This window comes from Grammomys surdaster, unplaced genomic scaffold (assembly GCF_004785775.1).
Source record: "Grammomys surdaster isolate TR1022 unplaced genomic scaffold, NIH_TR_1.0 309, whole genome shotgun sequence".
In the NCBI taxonomy this organism is placed as follows: domain Eukaryota; kingdom Metazoa; phylum Chordata; class Mammalia; order Rodentia; family Muridae; genus Grammomys; species Grammomys surdaster.
Genome location: NW_021604728.1, coordinates 1,831,502 through 1,845,023, shown reverse-complemented (window position 1 = coordinate 1,845,023; position 13,522 = coordinate 1,831,502). Strand labels below are relative to the sequence as shown.

The 13,522-nt window shown below is 42.1% G+C and overlaps 1 protein-coding gene across 1 annotated transcript in view; it reads left to right on the top strand.

Moving 5' to 3' along the window:
- The first annotated feature begins 1,544 nt into the window (after window positions 1-1,544).
- The window catches only part of Golga3 (golgin A3), a 47,217-nt gene continuing 35,239 nt past the window's right edge, over window positions 1,545-13,522 (top strand). The window contains exons 1-5 of the mRNA XM_028777415.1: window positions 1,545-1,866; window positions 6,272-6,584; window positions 9,045-9,314; window positions 10,783-10,895; window positions 12,697-13,343. Of these exons, the coding sequence (XP_028633248.1) occupies window positions 6,449-6,584; window positions 9,045-9,314; window positions 10,783-10,895; window positions 12,697-13,343 (1,166 nt within the window). The 5' untranslated portion in view covers window positions 1,545-1,866; window positions 6,272-6,448. The remainder of the gene's footprint in view (window positions 1,867-6,271; window positions 6,585-9,044; window positions 9,315-10,782; window positions 10,896-12,696; window positions 13,344-13,522) is intronic.

The window sequence follows — 13,522 nt, the reverse complement described above, 5'->3', positions numbered from 1 at the left end:
CCCATAGCCAGAGTTCCTGCCTGGGCCATTACTTACTTCTGGTTACTGTTGCCTTTGCCATCTCTGAAAGTTCTGCCTTCCCATTGCCACAGATCCTCTGTGGCCATTCCCTAGCCTCACACTGACCTCCCCTCCTCATGCTACTCATATTTAACACTCTCCTAGATCTTCACGTGATCACTACCCTCTCAGGCAAATTTGAAGCAGATTTCCACAGATAGGTTTTGTTTAGGAACTGGCTGAGATTGATGAGAGGTCTCTAAAAATGTTTTAAAATTATTATCGCGTGTGTGTGCACGATATGTGTAAACATGTGGTGAGTGTATCATGGTGCACATGTTGAGATTAGAGGCCAACTTGTAGAGTTGGTTCATTCCTTCCACCTTTATATGATCTTCAAGAAGTAAGTTTTCTGAAAGCAGGGATATTAGACAGCATCTGGCAAAGTCCTTGGCACCCAACAGTCCTCAGTAGACACAGCAGTTTCCCCCATTACCCCCATGGACATATAAAGCTGGGACCCTGTCAGTCCTTTTGTCTACCTCAAGACCCTTCAGATTTGTTCATTGACTGATGAACAGAAACAAAAGAAATATCCAAACAATAGAATATAATTCAGCAATGAGAATGAAGCACTAAAAGATGTACAACATGGATACAATTTGAGAAAGAACTCAAAGCTATATGATATATGAATCTTATTGTTATGAAATGTACAGGCATGGACATTCAGAAACAGAGCAGTGGTCACCAGGGGCTGAAAGAAGGGGGTGAGAAGAGCTAGTCCAATGAAAGTGCCCTTAAAGCTGGATTATAGAAATGGGTGTACAGCTGCAAATTTATTCAAATTGTACACAAGAGTAAATTCTACAGTATGTAAATTATACCTTAGTAAAACTATGGTAATTTTTATTGGGGGTTAGAAATGCAGCTTGGAGGTGGGGAGGTTGCTAGACACTTTCAAGGCCCAGGATACAGTCTCTAGCACTGAAAAAAAAATGTAGACTTGCCATTTTTCCCATGTAGCTGTGGGATCAGTTTAATATAGTATATTGTTTGTTGCGAGAACTTCCTCTCTTTTCCGATCTCTTCACATACTAGAGACTGAACCCAAGAGTTCTGAACTACATTGCAGACATCTTTTTACTTTTTAAGACAAGTCCCACTTTATAGTCCAGTCAGTCCTCGAGCTTGTGATACTTGTTAGACTTCCTTGTATTGGTAATGCAGTCGCGTGGCACAGCGTCAGGCCGTGGATAACACTGGCGTAATACAAACAGGGCTTCCAAACACTTCGGAACAAGCTGCCAGTACCGTGGTGGGGGCGGTGTCTGGCGGGAAAGCCACGCCCCAGAGGGCGTGACCACGTGGATCATCATACCCACCAGTCAGAAGGCCGCGAGGGGCGGGAGCGTGGTGAGTCCTGGTTACGTCACTACCGCCGGAAGGTTTTTTTTTTTTCGGTCTGATTTGGTCCTTTAGGCTGGAAGTTGTTTCTCTAAAAGGAAGGCATACAAAATTTTAAGGCCACATTCTGAAGGATACCTCAGTTCTGTCCGGAGATCCATACTAACCCTAATTCGAAAGTGGCTACTGGCCGCAGAGGACAGTCTCTCTTCCGGAACGAAGACCTCGAGGACAGTTTGTTTCCGGGGGGGTTGCCCGAGACTGGTGCCCTGTTGCGCCCCGCCCCTTGCACAGCCACGTCCTACCGGAGCCGCAGGGTTGGGCCGTAACGGGTGAGGGTTGTGGGGCTAGTACTGAGGAGTGTCGGGACCTTGTGGTAGAGGACCGTGGAGGAACTGCTGGGGCAACCCTGGCCGCGCCCGGAGAGGCGTACGAGGGGCAAGGCGGATGCAGAGTCCGGTGAGGGTCGCGCAGACTTTGGGTCAGCGGCGGTCAGCTCAAGGCAGCTTTTCATTTTACTCTGTGGGTCTGGAACCCTGCCTCGCAGCTGGTGTCAGTACGGGGTTGGTAAATCAGAGGCTTCCTCTGCACCTCACGGGATGCGGTCGGCCCTGAGCGTTTGCTACTGCTGCTTGGTTGGGTCAGCGTGTTTGAAGTCTGCTCCTTTTGCAGTTGATGACGAACGTGACATGGTGGCAAGTCGTTCAATGCGTGAGGGACTTACAGAGTTTTGATTCTGGTTCTCAGAGGTGTTTCACAGCCCTGCTGAACATGGTCAGTGGAGTCAGTGACCAGAGAGAGCTAGGCGAACAGCTTACAACCTTTCCACTGGCGCTTACTGAATGTTTATAGAAAGAGAGGCCCTGTTTGTAAAAGGTCCCAGGATACAGTAGTGTTGTAGTCTCTGTTTTCATCACTTTATGGTGGAGGAATACTGACAACTCAAAACAGTGAGGATTAGCTTTGTGCAGCCTTCGAAAGAGTTTACTTTTGAGTCAAGGCAGGGCTCCATGACAAGAAGCGTCTGTGCAGAATTATTGAGAGGAATGTCTCAAGAAAAGTGAACAAGAAGTGTAGAGACCCTATGGAGAGTCAGTTGTACTACTGTATGCATAATATAGCCAGATAATGAAAAAAAGACACAGCATGTGAGGGATACAGACATAAGTAAGAGTCCCATTAAAGTGATCTCCAGTTTAGGCTAAGAGGTTTGTACTTTATTGTCAGCAGGACATTGTAAACCATTTACAGATGCCTCCTGACTTTAACTTTTATAATTCTTTAATGACTCAGATGCAGTGTACCTTGAATGGAAGGAAAAGAGAAAAGCTGGATAAGGTGGCACGTATCTGTAATACCAGCTCTTGGGAAGTCAAGACAGGAAGACCTCAACCAGTTTGAGGCCCAGGCTACATAGCAAGATTCTGCCTAAAAATCCAAAAGCAGATCGGAAAGACTTCTCAGTGGTTAAATGTTATAGTCGGATAACCTGAGTTCCCTGGAAGCCCTGTGGTGGAAGGAAAGAACCCACTCTTCAGTTGTCCTCTGACCTCCACACACCTGTGTGTATGAACACAGACACAATTTGGAAAATCTTGTTTCCTCCCTATTTCTCAGAAAAGAAAACAAACAGAAGAAGTGAAAGTTACTCAGATTTAAAATGAGCTGGTTTTTTTTGCCAGTTGCTTTAAGTAGTGTTATTTTCTCAAATGAGAATATAACTGCATTTTGGCTTTTACCATTAATTTTGAATAGCTGTTGAAAGGAGAAATAATTACACTTGCTTAGTGGAGGCATGAACAGATCCTATATCTTACTGTAGTCAATCCTAGCAAAAATTTTGTATTCATTTTCTCTGTGTTTTTATTGATGAGGTAATAAGCTAAGACTGGCTCAGAAATCTGCCTACCAAGATCTTACAGCCAAATGGAAAAACAGGATTTGAGGCAAACATGTTTAACTCACAACCTGTCACTTATGTCCTTTCTGTACCTGAGGCTGGCCTTTGGTTTTTACCTATATAGAATGCTATTTGCTATTGTTCAATAGTACAGCATCAACTAGACATCTTCAGAAAGTCCTGTTTTATCTTTGCCTATGCATCTTGTCTAGTTGATGACAACCCCAGTAATGGAGTAGTTGTTGTTTGTGGATCATGTTTATGAACTGCTGGGAAAGCTGGAAACCTGTTGACCTGAGATAGTAGTCTCTCAATGTGAAATTTGGGCAAACTGCTAAAGTTAGATATATCTTGGGAATTTCTCAGTGATAGCTTTGTTCTGCCATCTAGAAATGGGAGTACAAATGGTTAAAAATGAAACTATAAACTACTTATAGTAGTACCTGACTGTCAGCCTAGTATTCAGAAGGTGGAAGCAGGAGAATTTCCATGAGTTGGAGACTATCCTGGGCCATATATTGAGCCTTTGTCTAAAAAAATTCCAAACCCAAAACAAACAAATTGAGCTGGCTGAGATATCTCAGTCAGTAAAGTGCTTGCCGCACAAACATGAGGACTTGATTTTGATCATTTGCCAAAGCTCATGTAAGAAAGCTGGGCATGGTAGTGTACACTTGTGATTCCAACACTGGGGAGGTGGAAACAGTCAGACCTCTGGAGCTTACTGGCCAGCCAGCCTATTCCTAGTGATGAATTCTAGATCAGTGAGAGATACTGAATAAAAAACAAGATAAATGGCACGTAAATATATGCAAATACGTATGCACAAAAAGAGCCAAATTGACTAAACAAAAGAAAAAGAACTATATGACCTCTTTGATTAAAGAAAAAAAATTACAAATGTAGTATGTACCAAAAACAGGGTGGGTGTGTCTGTGTGTCCGTCTGTCTGTGTGTCCCCACCCACACCCCAGCTGTCTCATCTTCCTTGGTGTCTAGAGATTTGCCCTTGTCAGCAGTCTGAGTTAATGAGACCCTGTATGACTGAATCATGCATACCCAAGTTCAAAGAAGACTGAGGTTAGACAGTAAATGCCAGTTTACTGCCCTTCAGGCACAGAAGATGGAAGCCTTCTGAGCCTAACTCCTGGCACAGTCCAGAAATTGATCTGTAGATTTACTTCAGGAGGAACTAGCTGATTGTGAACAGGAGCCATCTGAGTGAATTAGCCAGAGTCAGTTATAGTTAGGTGGTTCTCTGTTCTGGAGGGCTGTACCATTCCATCCATCTCTGAAAGGAGGAAGGACTGCTTAGGAGTCACATGTCTTGCTCGGCACAAACTCAGAGTAAGGGGAAATAAGAGGCAGTATGTGGTGGTCTCTAGCTTGTGATAACCTGATGTATTTGTCATCAAATTTAAATCAGTGGAACTTGAATATTCTTGGCTGTTTGTCTAATAACAGTCTAAGTTACGGGCATTGCCACTGCATCTAAGGCACATTATCTCTGGGATTCTTTGGCTGCATTCCTTTTGTGTTTATCCTATACTAGACCTATATGTCATTGGCTAAGTTGATAGGCTAAACTGACTTTATTATTGGTGAGTTTCTTCTTTCATAGGTAATCATCAATCACGGAGAACAGATGGAGTCAGAGGCCATGTGTCTGCAGTGACAGGTGTCAGTGTGCTAGTCCTCCTTTTGAGTCAGCATCACACCTTCTCGTGAACACCATCTTCTCAGGCTTCTGAGGCTTCTTACCTGTAATTTCTCAGTGTGTTTCTTTTCTTTTTTATTTTTGAGCCAGAGTCTCAACTTTGTAGCTCAGGCTTGCTTGTAATTCACTATGTAGGCGATATCGGCTTGAAACTCTGAGATCCACCTGACTCTGCCTCCTGAGTGCTAGTATTAACAGCATGTGCCTCTACACCAGCTTCAGTATGACTTTTTAGCTCAGGATATAGGTTATTTTGTCATGAAACATGTTATTTTTTGTTTTGTTTTTTGTGTTTTGAGACAGGGTTTCTCTGTGTAGCCCTGGCTGTCCTGGAACTCTCTCTGTAGACCAGGCTGGCCTCGAACTCAGAAATTCACCTGCCTCTGCCTCCCAAGTGCTGGGATTAAAGGCGTGCACCACTACTGCCCGGTGAGGTTTATGAAACATGTTAAGTACAGAACAGAAACAATAATTTGGAACTTATTCTGAAAAATAACATAGATATGAATATACCTACAGTGTGCCTGGAAGGTTATATTTAAGTCTGACCATTTGATAAGGAAAAAAGTTAGTAATTTCATCAGCACACTTCAATGTTTAAAACTAATTGTCAGATTCGTGGTGAAGTTATATTTTCTTAAACTTAATCCACCATAGTGATTACTGGTCTTACTAATAGGGAAAGGTGGATGGTTACCTGCTGTGAGATGCCTTCTCTGTCCACTTTCTAAGTTAGCTGCCATTCTGTTTGTCCTTGGATCTCCCTTCAGGATCCTCATCTAGCATACTGTTACCTCATCCTTTAGTAATCACTTCTTTAATTTTCACGCCTGTAGATCTGAGTTGCGTAGCCTTGGGCATGATCATTCCTGGTGTTTTATGAGCATCTAGGCCCGTCTAGTTCATTAGCTGCTGGCCACAAATGGTTATTTACATTCAGATTAAACTTAAACAAAATTTAAAGTTCAGTTCCTCAGTTGCCACATGGACAACTACATCAGATTACAAGCACCTTTTTAAAAACCTTGGAGAATCATTTGTGGTAGAACTTCTTATACCTGGCACCAGGAGAGACTGCATGCCTTAGGAAAGGGCTCCCTCAAAACCTAGGATGTTGCAGGTGCTCAGGGATTGTTTGTTGGGTGGAAATCTGTATTTGTTTTCTATACAAATTGGGAGCCTTGTAATTGTTACTTAAAATCTAACAACTTAAGTTTCCCAATTAATTTTTCTCTTTGTCCTCTCAGGAATCATGGTATTGCTTGGTTTGACTTCAAGCCATTTATGAGACATTAAACCTAAAAATGGAAAACAGAGTAAGATTCTTCTTAGAAGCTCTGAGCTGTTGCTGATGGCAAAAAGCAAACTTAATCCAGAGTTACTTGTAGCTCCTCAGAGTCTTCTTAGTCTGGATTGTCCTGACCATGGATGGAGCTTCAGCCAAACAGGATGGCCTCTGGGAAAACAAGTCCAGCAGTGATATTTCATCTTGCCCTGAAGCCGCACTGGAGATTGTGGGCTCTCTGGCTCAACTGCCTGACCAACAGAATACAGCTCAGGGTAAGTCATCAGGTCATTCTATGATCTAGCACTTCACTCTGAAGAAGAAGAGGTCAGCTAGTGTTTTGGGAGGGGGACATGAACTTTTCATTAGTAGTCTTACAGATATTTTCATTTGGTGCTAATTTTAGATCAAGCACAGTATATAGTCAACAGAATAGGAGATATACCATGGCCAGAAGCAGAACTGCTTCCAGAAGCCTTCTATTGAATTTCCACTGGTGAATTATTGTTAGTGCTTGGAATTCTACCTTTTTGGTTGATTGGTTGCCAAACTTTGAGTAACTGGGACTGATTAGTGGCCTAAGATTCCTGAGTCATGTTTCTCTGTTGTTGGTGCACTAGTAATAACTCAGGTGATTCCAATATCCCATGCAGTCAGCAGCTAGCAATGCAATATGAACTTTAAAAAGATAATTATCTACTGGCTCTCTAGCAGAAATTGCATTGTAGGTCTTATAAAATGATGTTCAAGCAGTTAACTTGCAGATACTGTTTTTTTTTTTTTTTTGCCTGAGATAGTGGGTTCTTGCACAGAACAACATCTTAGATCAGTCCTTAGAAGATTTATGTTGCCTATCATGGATAGTTGTGGGGGTTAAAAGAAGTAATGTGTGTAACCACTTGGATCTACCATTCATTGAGATTCATAGAACCTATGCATTGGGTATTTGTGAGGGTTTAAAGAAGTGATGTATATAACATGTAAAAAGAGCTGGAATGTAGCTCAGTGGTAGAATGCTTACCTGGCAGGTATGAGGCCCTGAGGTTAGTCCCTATTACCTAGGCAGCATCTAGTAAGAGGATGTAGCCATTTTTGTCTTCTGTTTGTCATGATGTTTATATTTAAGCTTGTGTTTGGAAACAAAGTCTTCATACATATTGGATTTTGTTGCTTTTAGATTTTAAGTGTAGTATGCTGCTCATAATTCTTTTTTTTTTTGGTTTGGCTTGACTTTACTTTTCTTTCTTTCTTTATTTATTATATATGAATACACTGTAGCTGTCTTCAGACACACCAGAAGAGGGCATCAGATCTCATTACAGATGGTTGTGAGCCACCATGTGGTTGCTGGGATTTGAACTCAGGACCTTTGGAAGTGCAGTCAGTGCTCTTAACCACTGAGCCATCTCTCCAGCCCCAATTCATTTTGTCTATCAATCTATGCATTAGAAAGTGGTATTAACCACTTGTAACTTGTATCTGAAATGCAGAATCCCTGCACCCTTTAATAAAGGGTGACAGTGTAGGACCACAGTCCCTGCACCTGTTAGTGAATAGAGACCTTTGGCAAAGCTGATGGTGTGGGCTTTGTCAAACAGCAAAACGTCTTGGGCCTTGATGACTTCTGTGCTCTACTCTCCACTTGTAGCTTTCATTTTCAAGGAGGAATGTCAGTGACTAATAGGAATTTGTATTTGTAAATAGCAACCCGGTTTTTACTTGGCTTGAGTGAAAATAGGGAATTTCCTGCGTGCTTTCTGGATATATCTTGGTACCCATTGATATTGGTGCCTATGAGATCTTAGGTCACTGAGCCTGGGAATACCTCAGGATAGACCCTTCCTCCCTCCTTACTGATACCTGGTTTACCCACCGGGGGAAGGCAGAAGAAAGTCTAAATTTGACTTAGTTTTGAGAACTTTTTCTTTATCTTTTTGAGGAAGAACTGTGTTTTAGTTCTTTGCACAGTAATGGCACTATGTAAGGCTGGGTTTAGGCCATGAGCGCAGCCCTTGTGGGTAATCTTGGGTTTTACATTTTTAATGTTTTTGAGGTAGGGTCTCTTGGAGCCCTGCCTTTCCTCAAACCTGCTGTATAGTTAAGGATGATCATAAACTCTTGATGTATCTGCGAGTATTTCCTAAGTGCTGAGATGGTTATAGGCACGAACAGCCACACCTAGTTTGTGAAATTGGTTTTTTATAATACCTAACTCTTGGTCATCTAGCCAAAACAAAATTTGATTTCTGTTCATTTTAGCAGAATCATCTGATTAGATCATCTACTTCTTTGGAGAATGTATTTTGACTTTATTTTGAAACCAGCCCTTGAAAATGTGAGCTTGGACTCTGATTAGCCCAGCTGTCATCTACACATTAGAAAAATCAACTTTGTTTTAAGCCTTGGCTTCTCCCAACAACACTTAAAAAATAGATTTTCAAAGTTCTTTTGGTTTTAATTTTTCTTATTTAAGTGAGAAGGAAACGTCATAGTGTTGTTAAATACAACAGTCATAGTGTAGAAGTTAAGGCCAACTTGCAGGTGAAGACATAAGGCTTTACCCCAACTTCCCTTGCCTTAAGATAGATATGGTGGCTATTTTCCTGAGAGTCAGAGAAAACAGACTTGTAAAATACAGAAATGCCATGCTCATGGGACTTACATATAGCTGTATATCTGGAAATGACTTAAACTTTTTCAAACAATGTGCTAACACACTTTCTCTCTTGTTCCAGATGCCAGTGTTGAGGTAAACAGAGTTTTTAAGGAAGAAGGAAGCCCAGATAGATCCAGCCAGGTGGCCATCTGTCAGAATGGGCAGATCCCAGACCTTCAGTTGTCTCTTGATCCCACAACAAGTCCAGTGGGACCTGATGCCTCTACAGGTGTGGATGGTTTCCATGACAACCTAAGGAAGTCTCAGGGAACTAGTGCTGAGGGCAGTGTTAGAAAAGAAGCTTTGCAGTCTCTCAGACTCAGTCTTCCCATGCAAGAAACGCAACTGTGTAAGCATCCATTCCCTCTGGACTCTTCCTGCCCCTTTGCTATCAGCATCTTCTACTTGGAGTCAGTGCCTGACTGCTCCTTCGTGAGCAGTTCTGACTTGCCCTGTCTTATTTTTGTATTGAATGGGGGAGGCAGAGGGATGCATCTTAACGATTTAGCTTCCGTTTAAGGAGTACAAGTATGGGGGGCTGGAGAGATGGCTTAGTGGTTAAGAGCACTGACTGCTCTTCCAGAGGTCCCGAGTTCAATTCCCAGCAACCACATGGTGGCTTACAACCATCTGTAATGGGATCTGATGCCCTCTTCTGGTGTTTCTGAAGATACATCCACAATGTACTCATATAAATAAAACAAATAAATCTTTAAAAAAAAAAAAAGGAGTACAAGTATGTCTGGATGTTGGAACTTTCTGCCGTCTTGTACTAACAGTGGTATCAGACTCCTTGACAAACACACCTCCCAGGTCATTCTTCATGGGTGGCCAAGAAACAGGCAGGGAATTAATCTTAATAGTAAACCAGATTCTCACAAGATCCTTTCCATGTTTATATAAATACTCGAATTTTTTGTCATGGTCTTTAAAATGAAATTTATATGCCTGTAGTTAGTTATGTGAAAGACTGAAGCAGGAGGATTGAAAATTGAGGTCAGCCTCAGTGCCACTTAGCAAGGCTCCCATCAACAAAACAAAAGGAATCTTAGGGGCTAGAGAGATAGCTCAGCAATTAAGAGCATTTGTTGCTCTTGCAGAGGACATAGATTTGGCTTTTGACCTCTTAACCCTCTGCTGATGTTTTACAGACACATCTGCTGATACAGGATTAAGCCACAAACCCAGCCCCATGAGAGTGGCTGCCTTGGGTTTGCAAGTACAGTAATTTTATGTTACCACCCCCCCCACACATACACACAAGTTGAGTTTTAATATTTTAAATCTATTTATTTATTTACTTTAAAGAGTTCCCATTGTATTTACTGTCCTTGAGTGTGAGTTCTGAATTTGATCTCGTTTGTCAGGAAACTGATGTAGCCTGCCCTTGGCCCTCTAGGTCTTCACTCTACACTAAGTGCTGCAGCAGGACTAGTCAGCCATTTTGTTTATCAAATGGACAATGTTTAAATAAATAGGGTTAAATAGCCTCTTGATTTTTACATAGTGTTATGACTTTGTTACTGCAGCTGTTGAGATAATCTGTGAGTGTAACTTCCTAAGAAAATAAGACTGTGTAATGAAAAGAGGCTCTTCTTGGCGTTGTGTCACTTGAAACTACAGTTTTTATCTGTGCTCAGTGGCTAAGGCCCTCAATTTTCTCTCAGTCTGGAAATCGTCATGGAATATAGGTGACTGTGTGTTTTTCACAAGCTAAAAAAGACATACTGGTGATTAAATCTAAAACATCTGTGATTACCAATGAGTTTTCTGTACCCTGCTTCCTATTAACCTCTCAATGGCCATTTCCCTTGCAGGTTCCACTGCATCTTCATTGCCCTTGGAAAAGGAGGAGCAGGTTCGACTGCAGGCCCGGAAGCGCCTGGAAGAACAGTTAATGCAGTACAGAGTTAAGCGCCATCGGGAGAGGGTGAGTCTCTTGGATTGGAGTCTGGAGTCCTGTCTCCTCTGTGAGATTTCTGAGCAGCTCTGAGTTCTACAACATAGAACTTGTCCAATCCACATCTGGGCATTCCATTCTTCTCCATCTTCTTTCCCTTTGTATTCTTTTCTAGAAGTTATTTCTCCTATGTTTAACTGCTGCATTTAGGATGTATACCATCCTCCCCCTGTGTCCCTGCCCTGGGGTTACATTAATTTGGTAGAATGACAGGATTGACATTTTCATAGAAGAGGAAGTTATGCTGCAGCTGGAGAGATGGCTCAGAGGTTAAGGGTACTTGTTGCTTTTCTAGAGGACTTGGGTTTGATTCCCAGCACCCACAAGACAACTCATAACCGTCTATAGCTCCAGATCCAAGACATCTGACTCTCTCTTCTGGCTTCCAAGGGAACCAAGCATATACATGGTGCACAGTTATGCATACAGGCAAAACATCTACGCACATAAAGTAAAAATAATTTTTAAAGACAATTATGTTGACATACATAGCTTGGGTTTTTCCAAATATAACTCAGACCATTTTGGAATTTCTAGTTAGTGTAATGAGATAAGAGACAGAAACACTGACAAATAGTTGGATTGGTGTTATTTGCAAGTTGATAATGCCTTAGAAGTTTATGAGAAATCAACTGAAAACCATTACTAGGTATAAATTTTTTTAAGGAAATTTTCTGTTTGTTATTTCAGCTCATTAATGGGAAAAATCAGTAATTATCCTGCCACGATCAGTTGTAAAAATCATTTGGGAATGAATGTGCAACAATAAAAATGATAAAATATCTGGGAATTAAAATGATAATAAGCAGTGTTAAAAATGGAGCAAGAGCTCTACATGGTTGGATGTTGTGGCATAGTTGTATTCCTAGACCAAGGTGGGACAGGGGCATGATGCGGGCTCTCTCAGCCTGGACCATGAGACCCTATGTCAGTATCCTCCTCGCTCCACAAGAAAGGTTACCATATGTATTTACTGAGTTATATGTAAGCAGATGTGAGTAAAGAGGCTCATTACCTCTTGAATAATTACAGACCTAAAGTAGATCCAATTCAACAGAACTTTATTTAAAAATGTTTTTCTGTATCTGAAAAACTAACCAGGACAATAGCCAGGAAAGTTTTGCCAGGAAAGTTGAATGAGAAAAACTTATTATGTAAGTCACTTTAAAATGTTTTTTTGTTTGTTTGGTTGGTTTTTCTTTTTTTTTTTTAAAGATTTATTTATTTATTATTTATGAATACATTGTAGCTGTCTTCAGACACACCAGAAGAGGGCATCAGATCTCATTACAGATGGTTGTGAGTCACCATGTGGTTGCTGGGATTTGAACTCAGGACCTCTGGAAGTGCAGTCAGTGCTCTTAACCACTGAGCCATCTCTCCAGCCCCTTGGTTGGTTTTTTCAAGACAGGGTTTCTCTGTGTAGCCCTGGCTGTCCTGGAACTCACTCTGTAGACCAGGCTGCCTTGGAACTCAGAAATCCACTTGCCTCTGCCTCCCAAGTGCTGGGATTAAAGGCATGCACCACCACTGCCTGGCACTTTAAAATGTTTTAAAGTATTGGCCATTAAAGGCTGTGCTCCAGGACCAGGGATGGTCAGGTCTGGTCACTCAATGCATCCTGAAAGGTGATTTTTCAGATCTGCTGCACTCAACGTTCTAAGGGCCTGGTAGACTGTTGTTGGTAGAATATTCATTGGTGCATATTTTCTGAATGACAGTTTTAAAATGCTGCTTGCTAATCTTAGTCATATTTTTGTTTGTTTCTCAGTCCAGTCAACCTGCAACTAAAATGAAACTTTTTAGTACACTTGATCCTGAGCTCATGTTGAATCCAGAAAACTTGCCAAGGGCCAGTACTGTAGCTGTGACAAAAGAATATTCGTTCCTGCGTACCAGTGTTCCTCGAGGGCCCAAGGTAGGCAGCTTAGGGCTGCTGGCACATTCTAAGGAGAAAAAGAACTCTAAGTCAAGCAAGATTCGGTCTCTGGCTGACTATAGAACTGAAGATCCAAGTGACTCTGGTGGCCTTGGTTCTACTGCTGAGGCTGTTGGAAGCTCCCTGAAACAGAGTAGAAGTAGCACTTCGGTTGTGTCTGAGGTTAGCCCATCATCTGAGACTGATAACCGCGTAGAGAGTGCCTCGCTGACTGGGGATAGTGTGTCAGAAGCTGATGGCAATGAGAGTGACAGTTCCTCACACAGCAGCCTCTCTGTCCGAGGGACCTGTGGTGTCCTGGGGAACGTGGCCATGCCAGGAGCAGCATACGTGGTTGATGGCCAGGAGATTTCTGCTGAGGCCTTGGGCCAGTTTCCTTCGATTAAAGACATACTACAGGCTGCAGCAGCCCAGCACCAAGATCAGAACCAGGAAGCCAACGGGGAAGTGCAGAGCCGCAGAGACAGCATCTGCAGCAGGTAGGGCAGCATCTGGGCTCTTTACTGTTGCTATGCCATGTGTCTTTGCTAATCCACCCCAGTCTTTCTTTACATTAGCTTTTCACCTATATACACCTCTGTCACTTTCTTTATAAGTAGAGTCAGCTCTAAACCACTTATGTAGTATGAAAAGCATTGTAGACCTATCTCTTAAGACT